Source organism: Myotis yumanensis, unplaced genomic scaffold (genome assembly GCF_028538775.1).
Source record: "Myotis yumanensis isolate MYYU_CA2020_CCGP unplaced genomic scaffold, mMyoYum1.0.hap1 SCAF_10, whole genome shotgun sequence".
NCBI lineage: Eukaryota > Metazoa > Chordata > Mammalia > Chiroptera > Vespertilionidae > Myotis > Myotis yumanensis.
The window spans coordinates 14889225-14902082 of record NW_027223761.1 but is presented as its reverse complement, the minus strand read 5'-3'; the positions used below and the strand labels follow the sequence as shown (position 1 = coordinate 14902082).

The 12858-nt window shown below is 47.2% G+C and overlaps 1 protein-coding gene across 1 annotated transcript; it reads right to left on the bottom strand.

Annotated features, from left to right (window-relative positions):
* Positions 1–267: 267 nt before the first annotated feature.
* On the bottom strand, positions 268–12099 carry ACCSL (1-aminocyclopropane-1-carboxylate synthase homolog (inactive) like). Its single transcript, XM_070426486.1, has 14 exons — positions 11555–12099; positions 10216–10275; positions 9690–9760; positions 9288–9357; positions 9035–9101; positions 6114–6211; positions 5771–5848; positions 5336–5436; positions 4294–4383; positions 3275–3320; positions 3044–3185; positions 1587–1729; positions 1347–1500; positions 268–633 (listed from the first exon to the last, which is right to left on the bottom strand). Exons 1-14 carry the CDS (start codon positions 12062–12064, stop codon positions 551–553), a joined length of 1713 nt encoding a protein of 570 aa, XP_070282587.1. The 5' UTR covers positions 12065–12099; the 3' UTR covers positions 268–550.
* Between the last annotated feature and the right edge of the window lie 759 nt (positions 12100–12858).

Genomic DNA, 12858 nt, shown 5'->3' with positions numbered 1-12858 from the left:
ACAATGTCAAGGAAAGGCCAAGTCCTTGGACAGTGGGACAAGAAGAAAGGTAGTCAGCCACTCCTATACAACTCGAGCCTTCCCCTTTCTCCTCCATCCCATACATGTGGCGCTGCCCAATACGGAAGTTGCTAGCCACATGTGGCTATTGAGCACTTGGAATATAGGTAGTCTGAATTGGGACACACTGGATATTAAAGACATAATCTGGACTTTAGGAGAATATAGAATTTATTAGATATAAGATACAAAACAAAACCCATCCAAAGCTCTCTTTATTCACATAGGCTTTCCCATCAAAATCTCCTAAAATCATTTCATACCCCAAAACCACTAGCAAAGATTAAAGATATCAAAGCTCCCAGAAATGACAGATGCTCAGTGGAAGGAGGGCGATGGTGGGATCAGATGAGCTCATTCCTGGAGCCCCACTGTTTGCTCTGTCACAGCAGCAAGTCAATACTATACCAGAGGCTGATGTCAGGGAAATTCTAAACATGTGATGGGCTGGAGCTTCTGGTTGGGAGTGTGGGGGGAGAGGGTGGACCACTTATTCCCCCAGTACGCACTTCATTTGCTTCTCAACACAATACTGCTTCTGCTCCAATAGTGCCTGCGAGAACCGGTTCATGGCTGGAGGATCCAAATGGAGACAGAGAGAAAGAAAGATTTAGTAGGTTCCCAGGTAATGGTAGACCATCACAGAGCCTCTCGTTCAGGGATGTTGAACTTCAGCCTGCTCTTCTTTGGGATGCATTTCCAAGTCTACCCACCACATCCCTAATGGGTTTTTTTCAGCTTCATTGTCACAGCATCAGCTTGCCAGACACCTTTGTGTCTCATATAAAATCCTATAACCTGGCGATAGACTTGGACTCATCACGGTTTCTATTGCCTCTAGTGTCCTTCACTCGGTCTGTTCTCCTCAGTAGCTCAAAATTTATTTTTATAACATAAACGCTCTTTCTTCACTGCTCGATTCCCAGCAGGTAGAACAGTGTCCAGCATGTGGTGGAATGCAACACATCATTGTTAAATGAATGTCATGTTCTCATAACCTTCAGAGGAGAATCTGCCTCCAGAGAATAACATCCAGGGACATCCATGATCACCTGCCTGTCTATCTCACCTACTAACTCAAGCCCCACAGGGCAGAGGACCACTTCTGATTAGTGCCCTGCTCAATGTAATCCAGGGCAGGTCATGTAATCCCTGTTTGCAAAGGAACTTTATCAAAATATGAAAGTGCAAGCCACCTATGGTATAGATGAGCTGCAGCTATAGCTACTCAGCTATTGGACTACAGGAGTGGAAGACACCAGGATTGGAATGTCAGCACCACTCACCGACTTTCAGGCGGAGGGGCTTATCCGAAAAGGTGAGGCGGAACCAGCCAGGCTCCTTACACATGTAGGCCTTGCCAGGGGCCAATAGGAGCTTGTTGTCCAGGAAGCGGCGATAAAGGAGCTGCTCTTCCTCAAATGTGCATGGGTCCAGGTACTAGGGAAGGCAGAGGGACAGAGCTGAGCCCAAGACCTAGCAGGCAGGTCTGCCCAAGGACACCTGTCCTCATTTCCAGAGCTCACCTCTTTCAAGTTGACCCAGATATAGAGGCCAGAGCCACGATTGAGAAAAGGGATCTTCAATGTCTTCAACCTGTTAGTGATGTATCTGTGAGCTTCCTGCATCCGGGAGCGATTAGTGGGCAGGTACACGTTGTCAATCCATTCTGGATGGTGATAGGGGAGAATGCTGTCACAGGTCCTGTGACACAGAACTGCCAAGAATTCTTTGCCACATGCTCCCTACCTGGACTTCCTGGCAGCTATTTCTGTCCAAGACTGACTCTGTACTATATTTGAGCTGATAGCATCCATATTCGAAACTCACCTCCTACCTACTTACAGCTGTGGAGGAGACACTGGGCGTCTCAGTAAACCTGTAGGAGTGTTCTGTTTGAGTTTACAGCTCTGACACTGAGTCAGGGTTGATGCTGCTGTTGTCCAATGAGCAAGAAGCAGGAACTCACAGCTCCCCCTACCTCCTGACTTATAGCCTCACACAGTGGACATTGATGTATTTGGCGATGATCTTAGCCCAGTTGTTCTCAGCATTGGCAGCACATAGAACCACCAGGGGAGCTTGTGAAAATGCTCATGGCCAGGTTATATCCTCAGATCACCTAAGTCAGAACTTTGGGGTGGAGCCCACACATTGGCATTTAAGCTCCCATGTAATTCCCAAATTGACAGCCATGTTCACGGGCTGGGAACCTGGTTTCTGCCAAATATCAAAGGGCCTGGTACCATGTAGGGACACAGGTAATTGGATCTCTCCTTTTACTCACCCAAAGATGAAAGTTAAGTTGTTTTCTCAACCAGATTATTTGGTTAGTTTTATTTATTTAATTATATCCCAGCTTTTAATTGAAATCTTTTAGACTGGCATCTGTTCTGCTACAGGCAATTAAAGAAAGGGGCCCTTCTCTATGTTTGAGCCATAGCACTAAAGGGGGAAGTTCTCCCTGAAGCCAGCATTCACATCAGATCCAAGGGGCAGAAGAACCCAAGGGCCATAGATGTAGCCACAGCAACTTGCCCAAATGGCAGCACTTCCTTGGCCACCTTGGCAGGTGAAGTTTGGTCATACTTGAGGAGTCAGGGCACTTATTTCTTTGTAATCTTTGCCTGAGCAAGCAGAGTATTGGAAAGGGGAAAGAGGCCTTGACATAAGGACGGATTTCTGAAGTTCCCCCTGAAGTCTGCATATGATTGTCTATCCCCTTTCCAGGCAGAGCACCAGCTACCAGACAGCCAGAAATAAAAGCCCATCCTGGCTTTTACACCAGCACCTCCCGCTTCTGTCTACATCCTAGTGCCCCCTCTGAGCTGCATCCTGCCTTCCTTCAAACTTCCTGTCCTCCACCATGACACCTGAGACAGCGAACAGGATGTCAGGGGACTGAAGGCATGTCAGAGGCCCAAGCAGACCCGGGAATCCCCCGTGGCCCTGAGCACCGAGATGCCTGGATGGAGCTCAGTACCTCTGTCCTGGAGCAGCCGACACAGCTTGTGCTGGGTGATGCCAGAAATGCTGTGGAGGAAGCCAAAAGCGCCAACGGCAGAGACCACCTCCTTGTTGTGGGTGTACAGAGTGCCAAAACGGAAGCCAGAGATCCCAAATTCCTAAAGGAAGAGAGGGAAACCTGGTTGGTCTGCCTTCTGCTCTTGGTTCCTCTTCCCTCCCAACCCAAGGACAGGCAACTTGGACTCACCTTACTGGTGCCCCAGATCACATGGGTCCGGTTGGGGTCAGGCAAACTGGAGAGGAGACAGTACAATCAAGGTTATGGAGAAATGTTTGAAGGAAAAAGACAGGGTCTTTGTGTGAAAAGGAGGAAATGGACTTGAGGCCCTTCCTCAATAGAAGGGCCTACAGGGTAAAATTTCAAAACACAATTGCCCCAGTTAAGCCAAGAAATGAATACTAGGTATTTGGGGGGAACAAGATGAGACAGCTCTCACGGGCCTATTGAATAAAATCAGGACCCTCAGCCTGGCTTGTGGGCCTGTCTCCTGCTGGTCCCAAGCCACCTCCTGTCAGTCGGTTCTTCACACGAGGTACACCCACCATTGCTAAAATGTGCTCACTTCTTACTGCTCCGCCTATGTTAATACTTTTCCTTCATCCGGGAATGCCATTTCCTTGCTTTGGCTGTTAGAACCCTATCCTAGGGCCAAACACTATTCTTAAGAAAGTTCTGCCCCATGTCTACATTTCCCCTAGGAACTTATCAAGAGGTTCCTACATGGACTTCAGCAGGACTTCACCTTGACTTTTTAAAATAGATGTTTTATTGATTTTGAGAGAGAGAGAGAGAGAGGCAGAGAAAAGGAGAGAGAGAAAGAGAAACATCAATGTGAGAACAGAGCATCAATCAGTTGCCTCCTGCACACACCTTACTGGGGATCCAGCCTTCAGCCCGGGCATGTGCCCTGACCAGGAAGTAAACCAACAATCTTTTAAGAGGGCACCCAACCAACTGAGCTACACTGGCCAGGGCCATCTTGACTTTTGATAGTGCACTTTTCCTTGCCCTCAGGTTTCCTCACGTACAAAATGGCATTTAGAAGAGAAGATACTTGAGAGTTAGATGAGGTCTTGCTAGTTTTCTAATTCCAGTTGGTACTTATTTTAGTTCCAAGCACTTAGCCAATTAAATTAAAGGCACATAAACTGATCCAGCAAAGCAGTTTATGATTCTCATTCCCACTCCAGCTGAGACCAACTCACCTTTCCATGCTCAGAACACTGTGGAATGGGATGGATTCATCAAACACAGTCCCCATGTATATCTCATCAATAATCACATGTAGGTTGTACCTGCAAGTTAGGCAGAAAAGTGAAAACATCAAAGTTCTCTCTCGAATCTTAACTCACTTTCTGTTATGGTCAATTCTGGATACAGATCAGATCCTCCTATTGCCCCAGCAGCCCATCCACCAAAGATCAGGGTAAGGCAGAGGGGCTGGTGCACCAGAAAGGACCTTACACATGGCTAGGGAGTACTTGGAAGGCATAGAACCCAAAAGACACACATGATAAAATCTTACTGAACCTTTCAATCCTCAAGCAGAGACCACTTCGTGGTGTTAAGTGGGTTAAGACTTATATGCACATCGTGTTTATTCTCCCATTGGCCCTCTGAGGCAGGACTGTTCTCTCCCTTTCACAGATGAGACAAAGTTAATAACCCTCTATTAGCAGCTTTTGGAGTTGGAATTTGAACACAATTCTGTCAAATTCTATGGTATCTAGCCCAGGACTTGCAATGTTCTTCTTCTTGTCCCCATGCTCTGCTATTGATTGCTCTGGCTTATATGAGGCTTGGACAAGTGCATCACTTCTAGAGAATAGAAAACTATCTACCCTCACTAACAGGGATGTTTCTGGACTCCAGACATGTCAGATATGAAATGTTCTTAGGAATAGGACAACTCTTCATCTTTATCCCACATCATCCGATAGTCTCTCTTTCCTGGTACCTCAGGCCAAGTAGTTTGGAAGTGGATTCTGGGAAAGTGCTCATGCTACAAGAAGTGATTGTTACATAGGTGTCTGCACATGGACAAACACTAGAAAGAAACTGAGGAAAAGAGAATGGTGGAAGGTATAGCATGTGGCTACATTTTCCTTCATTCCCATTTCAGTTAGTTGTATGCCACTTTGTAGAATACAATAAGCAGTAAGCATAGTTAGGGAAAGTTATTTCTGGTTCTGACTTCGTGTCCATGACCGATGTCAATTTGTTTAATTTCAAGGGGTAAACTCCTACCTCTTGGCAAATTCCAGGTATTCCATCAGTGAGTCCCGAGAGTAGATGTCTCCCAGAGGATTATTGGGGTTGATGAGAACAAGACCTTTGACCTTTTTCCCCTGAAAGAACCAAACATAACCCAATGAACACAAATACTTTACATCTACTTCATGTTCAGCCAATGTCAGTCAGGACACCTAATATAGGTCACATAATCAAGGTCTAGGTTTGATCTTGAAGCACCTATCATACTTCCCCCAGGGCAAAGCAGGAAGTAGCACTGGGGACTGCCACTGAGAAAGCTCAGGGCTCCCAGAGGGACATGCCCCTGGGACACTGCCTCTTCTGAAGAAGGAGCCCGCACGCTCTTGCTGAGGAAGTTGTAGCAGAGTCTCAGCACTGAACCCCCTTCAGGGCAGCAGTGCCCACCCTGACCCATGGTCCTCTCCTTACCTTAAGCCTGGCCTCCAGCAGGGCTTTCTCCAACTTGTCCACAGTCAGCTGGAATGGTTGGGAGTCCGCCTCAGTGATCTGGAACACAAACACTGCCTAAGGAGCGCCCATCTGACTGCTTCTAATCTTTGATCCCTCATTCCCATAAACCTTGAACAATCCTTGGCCTTCATACCCAGGGTACCAGTCCCACGGGCCCTCTTTGCTCTGATTTCCTTACCCTTGCCCAACATCACTTATATGAGAGGAAAGCAAGCCTCCCACCCCACCCTATGCCTTCAATTGCCTTCCAGAACATTCCATTGCCTAGGTGGGCTGAGCAGGGAAAGAGCCCAAGTCTGACCTCACTGTCCAGGTGAACACGAATCAGCTCAACATTCACATATAGGCTGGAAGTAAACGTGAAGCCAGAATAGAAGGGAGTGACGATCAGAAAGGCATCTGGAAGCACAGGGAGATAAGGCTGTCAGTCCAGGGTCTCTCATTCAGAACCTACCATAAACCATCTGACCCCGAGACCAGCAGCAACTCTACCAACAGGGTAGCTTACTTGGCCAATCCCTCCTACTTGGGGATTAATGCTTTGGGGCTCAGGCTCTGTAAAAGGTAGCTATTCTTATAAACAATATTTGGGGAACAAAAATCTAGTGTAGTCCTTGGGGCTACACTAGAGAAGGAGACAAGGAAAGAACCCTGTTCTGAATGGCTCAGAAACCAGGGCACAAATCAAGCCAGCCCTCCTAGCAGGGTGAACACTGGGCACTCACAAATTCTAGTCACAGCAAACACCGGAGGCTGCTTCTCCACATGACTCAGGTTACCTGCAACTAGTGACCTCATGCATTCTTCTACTCCCATCATTTGGCCTTATTGATGAACTAACCAAAGACCTACTGACTTGAATGAAACTGGCCACCTTGGTAACTACTTTCCATGCAGCCAAAGCTCATTAAAGTCTGAGACTCTTGCTTGGACATTGTTAAGAGGGACATTGAGAACAGATCTCTCAGCCTTACTTGATCTAGAATTAATTAGACATTATTTTTAGGAGGAGGTGATAGAAATTCTATACAGTTTAAGCCAGTTTACCAGGGCTCTCTGTGTTGGAGTTGATCCCCAAGTCCCAGCTAATAACATAATGGGTTGGCTCCCGCCATCACCATCCCTAGGGCATACCTCCTTGAGGACTCTCCCATGATTTCCTTCCTCATTAAATGGGGATCCAAATCCCTCACTCCTACAGAAATAGTAGGAAGATGGGAGAATCGAAGATGGCGGCATAGGTAAACACCGGAGACTGCCACCGTGGACAACCACTTCAAAAATACAACTAAAAGTCGGAGCGGACATCAACCAGAACCACAGGAAGGCTGGCTGAGGAGAGACTCTTCAACTAGAAGCAAAAACAACAGCATTCCGACGCTCAGCGGAGCCGCAGTGTGGAAAATTTAAAGGTACGGCAGTGCGGTGGTGAGGGTGCGCGCGCAAAGCGGGCTGGCGGCTGAGGGCGCGATTGTCGTTTTCAATCAGGAGCGAGTCTCAGACTTTGGGCTACAGATCCGGGCGAGTCTCTAGGGACCCAGACTCAAACGGGAGAAGCGGGACTGTCTGGCTACGGCCCCTCCGAGGTTTGCAGCGATTGCTGGGACAGAGAGGCAGAGCCCCTGGGGACGGACTGAGAGCGGCCATAGCTGCTCCCTCCCCGAGCCCTGTTGAGCCCGCCCCGCCCAAACCCTGCGCACAGCCATTTGCCGATCGCCTCAGGCAAGGGCTGGACTAGCGCCTCCCCTGAGGACTGAAGTTTTCCCACAGCTGATTTCCACAGCCAGTCGGCCTGGTGGTCAAATCCCTCTAGTGTTAACTACAACAATTAAGGCTTGGCTAGAACAAGACTGCGCACAGAGACCACAAGGGGGTGCACCAAGAAAGCATAAAAGATGCGGAGACAAAAAAACATGACAGAAATGGAGGATATGGAGCTAAGAATCGCAATTTTGAGGGCTTGCCATAAATTTGTGCAGAGCCTCACGAAAACTAATGAGACCCTCGATGCTACGATAAAGAAATTAGAAAGTAAGCATACACTGACTGAAATAAAGAATATTATACCCAATAGCAGACCAGAGGAGCACAAGAATCAAACCAAAGATTCGACAAAAAACACCCAATTGGAAAAGCAAAATGAAAAAAGAATCCGAAAGTGTGAAGATAGTGTAAGGAGCCTCTGGGACAGCTTTAAGCGGACTAATATCAGAGTCATTGGAGTGCCAGAAGATGAGAGACAGCAAGATATTGAAAACCTATTTCAAGAAATAATGGCAGAAAACTTCCCCCACCTGGAGAAAGAAATGGACTTACAGGTCCAAGAAGCGCAGAGAACCCCAAACAAAAGGAATCCAAAGAGGACCACACCAAGACACATCATCATTAAAATGCCAAGAGCAAAAGACAAAGAGAAAATCTTAAAAGCAGCAAGAGAAAGAGGCTCAATTACCTACAAGGGAATACCCATACGACTGTCAGCTGATTTCTCAACAGAAACTTTGCAGGCCAGAAGGGAATGGCAAGAAATATTCAAAGTGCTGAATACCAAGAACCTACAACCAAGATTACTTTATCCAGCAAAGCTATCATTCAGAATTGAAGGTCAGATAAAGAGCTTCACAGATAAGGAAAAACTAAAGGAGTTCATCACTGCCAAACCAGTATTATATGAAATGCTGAAAGGTATCCTTTAAGAAGAGGAAGAAGAAGAAAAAGGTAAAGATACAAATTATGAACAACAAATATGCATCTATCAACAAATGAATCTAAGAATCAAGTGAATAAATAACCTGATGTACAGAATGAACTGGTGACTACAATGAATCAGGGACATAGAAAGGGAATGGACTGACTATTCTTGGGGGAAAAGGGGTGTGGGAGATGCGGGAAGTGTCTGGACAAAAATCATGCACCTATGGATGAACTCAGTGGGTGGGGAGTGAGGGTGGAGGGTGGGGTGGGAGCTGGAAGAAGGGGAGTTATGGGGGGAAAAAAAGAGGAACAAATGTAATAATCTGAACAATAAAGATTTATAAAAAAAAAAAAAAATAGTAGGAAGATGTTCTAACCAGTGTAGGAGAGTCCTAGCACATTAGGGGAAGGGCCTGAGTCAAGATGTTTTTCTTCTCTGAGGCCCCTGAGGGTGTGCTAAATTCTGAGTCGGTGGTCTATCTCGCTGAGTGAACCCATAACAAGGGAAAGCAGAGCCTGTTGACTTACCGCCTGGATTACATAGCACCAAGGTCAATGCAGAGAAGATAGCACAGCAGCCACTTAGAACAACCACCTGAAGAAGATGCACAGAAAGTACAAGTCAATCCCCATGTATGAAGGGCTAGTACCCATTGGCTTTTACTTTGTCTTGACCCTGATGGGTCTCTGCTGGTTCTCCCTGTACCCTCTGGGAAATGCAGAGTCCCTCAAGAATACAGCCCTCCACTAGGACAGCAGTGAGGCTGGGAAACTGACTCACATTTTCGGGATCAAGCTGCTCAGGTGCCTTGCAGTAGTAGGTCAGGAACCGGGCTACTTCTTCCCTCAGGCTACGGAGAAACCCAGAGAGATCTTGTGGTTCCCAGGTCTAGACTGCAGTCTTTTCCAAAGGGCAGAGTCCAAACATGCTATAGGGATTCTGACAGAGGCTATCAGTTCCCTGGGTTACAGATGGTAAATCTCGCCAGGATCTCAAGCCTTTGGAATTAATCAGCAATGCCATTTGTACTACAGCAGGCTACCTCCGAATGTGGAACTCTAGGCATGTTCTAGAAGTTGTTCCCCAAAGAAACGGAGGTAGCCAACCAAGAATCTGATACTTTGAGCCCTTCCCTGCACGGTGCCTGTGGACCAGGAGGCCATAGATCTGGAAGTTACTTACAATGCATGTCCACTCCAATCAGGATATTGCAGAAGGTCATCATCAATGTAGTTCATGTCACTCCGACTCAACTGTTGACAAATAAAGCATGAGGACAGCCAGACCAGGGAAGCCCCACAGTCCCCACAGTCTTCATCCTACTCCTAGGATGCAGGTGGGCATTTGCCCTACAACACAGGGCCTCCCAGAGAGCAATGGGGACACATGCTGCATGCTCCTCAAGGAAGGGAGGCCCTGACCTTCTTATCAGATCACACAAATGGATAACTTACTGAGAACTGCTGAATTAACAGTCTCCCCAACCATACACTTGGGCCAGAGGCTCCCTTGTCAGTCTACCCAAAATATACCCATCCAAAGAATAGCTTTGAACAATCAGAAAATCCAGGAGATGACACATGCTATTCTAGAAGCCATTTCCTCACTCCCTTTCCCAATCGCCTAAGTCCCACTCCTATAGCTACCACATGCAGCTAGGGGGACTGGGCCTGAATATGGGCCCCAGCAAGCCTGGAACTTGGCTTACCCTTTCAGTCAGAAGATCAATGCAGAGCTTGTTCTCACTGAGGCCAAGGTTAATGCAGCCCTGCAGATGGAAGGAATCTGAGATCAGTCCTTCTGCCCAGGCTAGATGAACCTTTTAAACATGTCAAAAAGTACTCTTCCCGGATGATTTCCAAAGGGGAGAGCTCACTGTCCCATGAGGCAATTCAATCCACATTTACGTGTTTGAAAGTTTCCCACAGCCCCAAAATCATACAGCTTTCAATATCCCCCTTTAGAGCCACAGAGATAAATAATAGTTATATTACATACCAGCGACCAATCATTGGGTTCTTATTTTGTGCCAGACACTAGACTAAGTGCTCCACGTGAGTTGCTTTTCATTTCACTATTCCTGAGAATAAAGTTCTAATATGGTCCCTACTTTTAAGTGAGTGAAACTAAGAAAGATCGAATAGCCTACTAGCCATATGACCTTGGTGATGGGTAAACTTTACCTTCCTGCCCCAGAATCTGGATCCTTAAGCACCACAGACCCAGCCTCATACCCATCTCTGTTATTTCCACTTCCATGTACAGGATTTTCAAGTTATTAGAGGAGTTATAGTTCTTCAGAGTCCCAGGGGGTATCTGACTCACTTGGCACCCAGAAAAGCACATGGCCACTGAGCACATGTCACTCAGCTAGAAGCAGAGAGATGATATACTCATGCTGTCCTCCACCCTCTGACTGGAGAGCTGTTGTGAACATCCCTTGCTGGAAGCCTTTCATTGACCCCCTGTCACCCTTAGGATAATATCCTACCCCTGTCCTACCCCTGTCCACACTTCCTGTCACAGCCCTCATTGCCCCTACTCTATCCACATGGGCTTCCTTTTCCATTCACTCCAAGTCCTTCCCACCTAAAGCTTCACACATGTTGTTGTTCCCCTTCAGAGGACCTCCTATCCCACCACACCCACCACCCCACCACCACCATCTTTAAGACAAAGCTGGCATCGCCTCAGTGCTCTCAGCAACATTATTATTTCTTTCCCAATGGCTGATGACTATCATCTCTAGATTGAGTTCAATGAGGGCTGGTTCACTTACACCTATGACCACAGTGACTCCTGGAGGGTAAGAGCAGGGGTTAGGGAAAAAAACCAGAGGGGAAGAAGGGAATCCAATCTCAGCCCTTCACCTTTCTTTGGCATGTCACTCTATTTTGTGCCCATTCCCTTATCCATAAGGAGAAAATACCACCTACTTCATAAGACCGGGAAGAGTAAGCGAGAGAGCACAGTGCTTGGCACAGGACTCAGTAAATCCTAGTGACTAGGGCTCTCTAGTGTGCCCTTCCCACCACCCACATCCTCACCGAGGTGTTCTTGTCCTCATGGTATTTGTCTCCTTGGTAGGCTATAAAGTCCTTGAAGCTGGACTTGTATGAGGCGGAGATGTCAATCCCACGGTTGGATAGGTCACAGCTGACAACTGCAGCTTTCAAATCACTCAGTTGGTGACTTAGCTGGTCAGGCTTCCTGGGCAATCGGGCCTGCTGCCCACCTCCACCCCTTGAGTTCAGGGAAAGGTGAGGCAGTTGGAGCTCCAGGCTACTTGTGGCACCAGCCTGTAACAGGTTGACCACCTCGCCCAGTAATTGGACGAGGATGGCTTCCTGCTCCCTGGTGTCCTGACTGTGCCGTTGCTTCTCCTGCTCCAGGTCCTCCTGCAGGTGCCTGATCTTCAGCTGCCTGGAGTACTCATCTATGAGCTGTCGCAGGCGCAGGATCAGCTCCATCACTGGGGGGTGGGGCTTCTGGGTTTTGAGGCCCGGGTCCTTCATTTGGCCACAGGGCTTGTGGAAGCTGTCAGATTGGTGACTCATAGTCTGGGTCTTGGTTGTGGTCTCAACAAGCTTTCTTGAACCTACAGAGAAAGAGAGAGACCATGTACTGTAGTAACATAGACTTCCCCTGGCCTCTGTGTCCTCCCTCATACACACTAGGTTATAGAACTGAAGTGGTTCTAAAAGAGTTACCTACTCATTCAAGGGCAATGCCTAAGTGGCCCCAGCCCGGACCCTTGAGCAATGTGCTTCTGGCATTAAGCCCTGATCATCAAAGTCCTCAAATTACCACCACAAGACAAAAAGAAGCAACAACAACAACAACAAAAACACATTAAGCCCAGTGGAATTATCACTTTTGATGAGATTGTTAACATTGCCTGACAGATGTGGCACTGATCTTTAGCTAGAGAACTCTCCGGAACTATTAATGAGATCCTGGGGACTGCCTAGTCTGTGGGCTGCAATGCTGATGGCCAACACCTTGGTGACATCATAGATGACATCAGCAGTGGTGCAGTGGAATGCTCAGGCAGTTAAGAACTACAAAGGAAAATGTTTCAATTAAAGATCATTTGACAACCAAAAATATATTTTTTTTTCTGAGGAAAAAAGGATCTTAGGGCTCACTTTGAGGAAAAGTAGAAACTGAACAGACAGGCTCTGAGTTCTCCACCCTGTGCTTCAAGTAGAGCAATTCCCCCTTCATAGTGTTCTAAGATAGGAGAGGGATACTGCTGCTATAAGAAAGGAGAAGGGAGGGAAGGAGGGAGGGAGGGGGGAGGGAGGGAGGAAGGGAAAAAACCTTGTCACTTCTGTTATTGGTTTGTGGC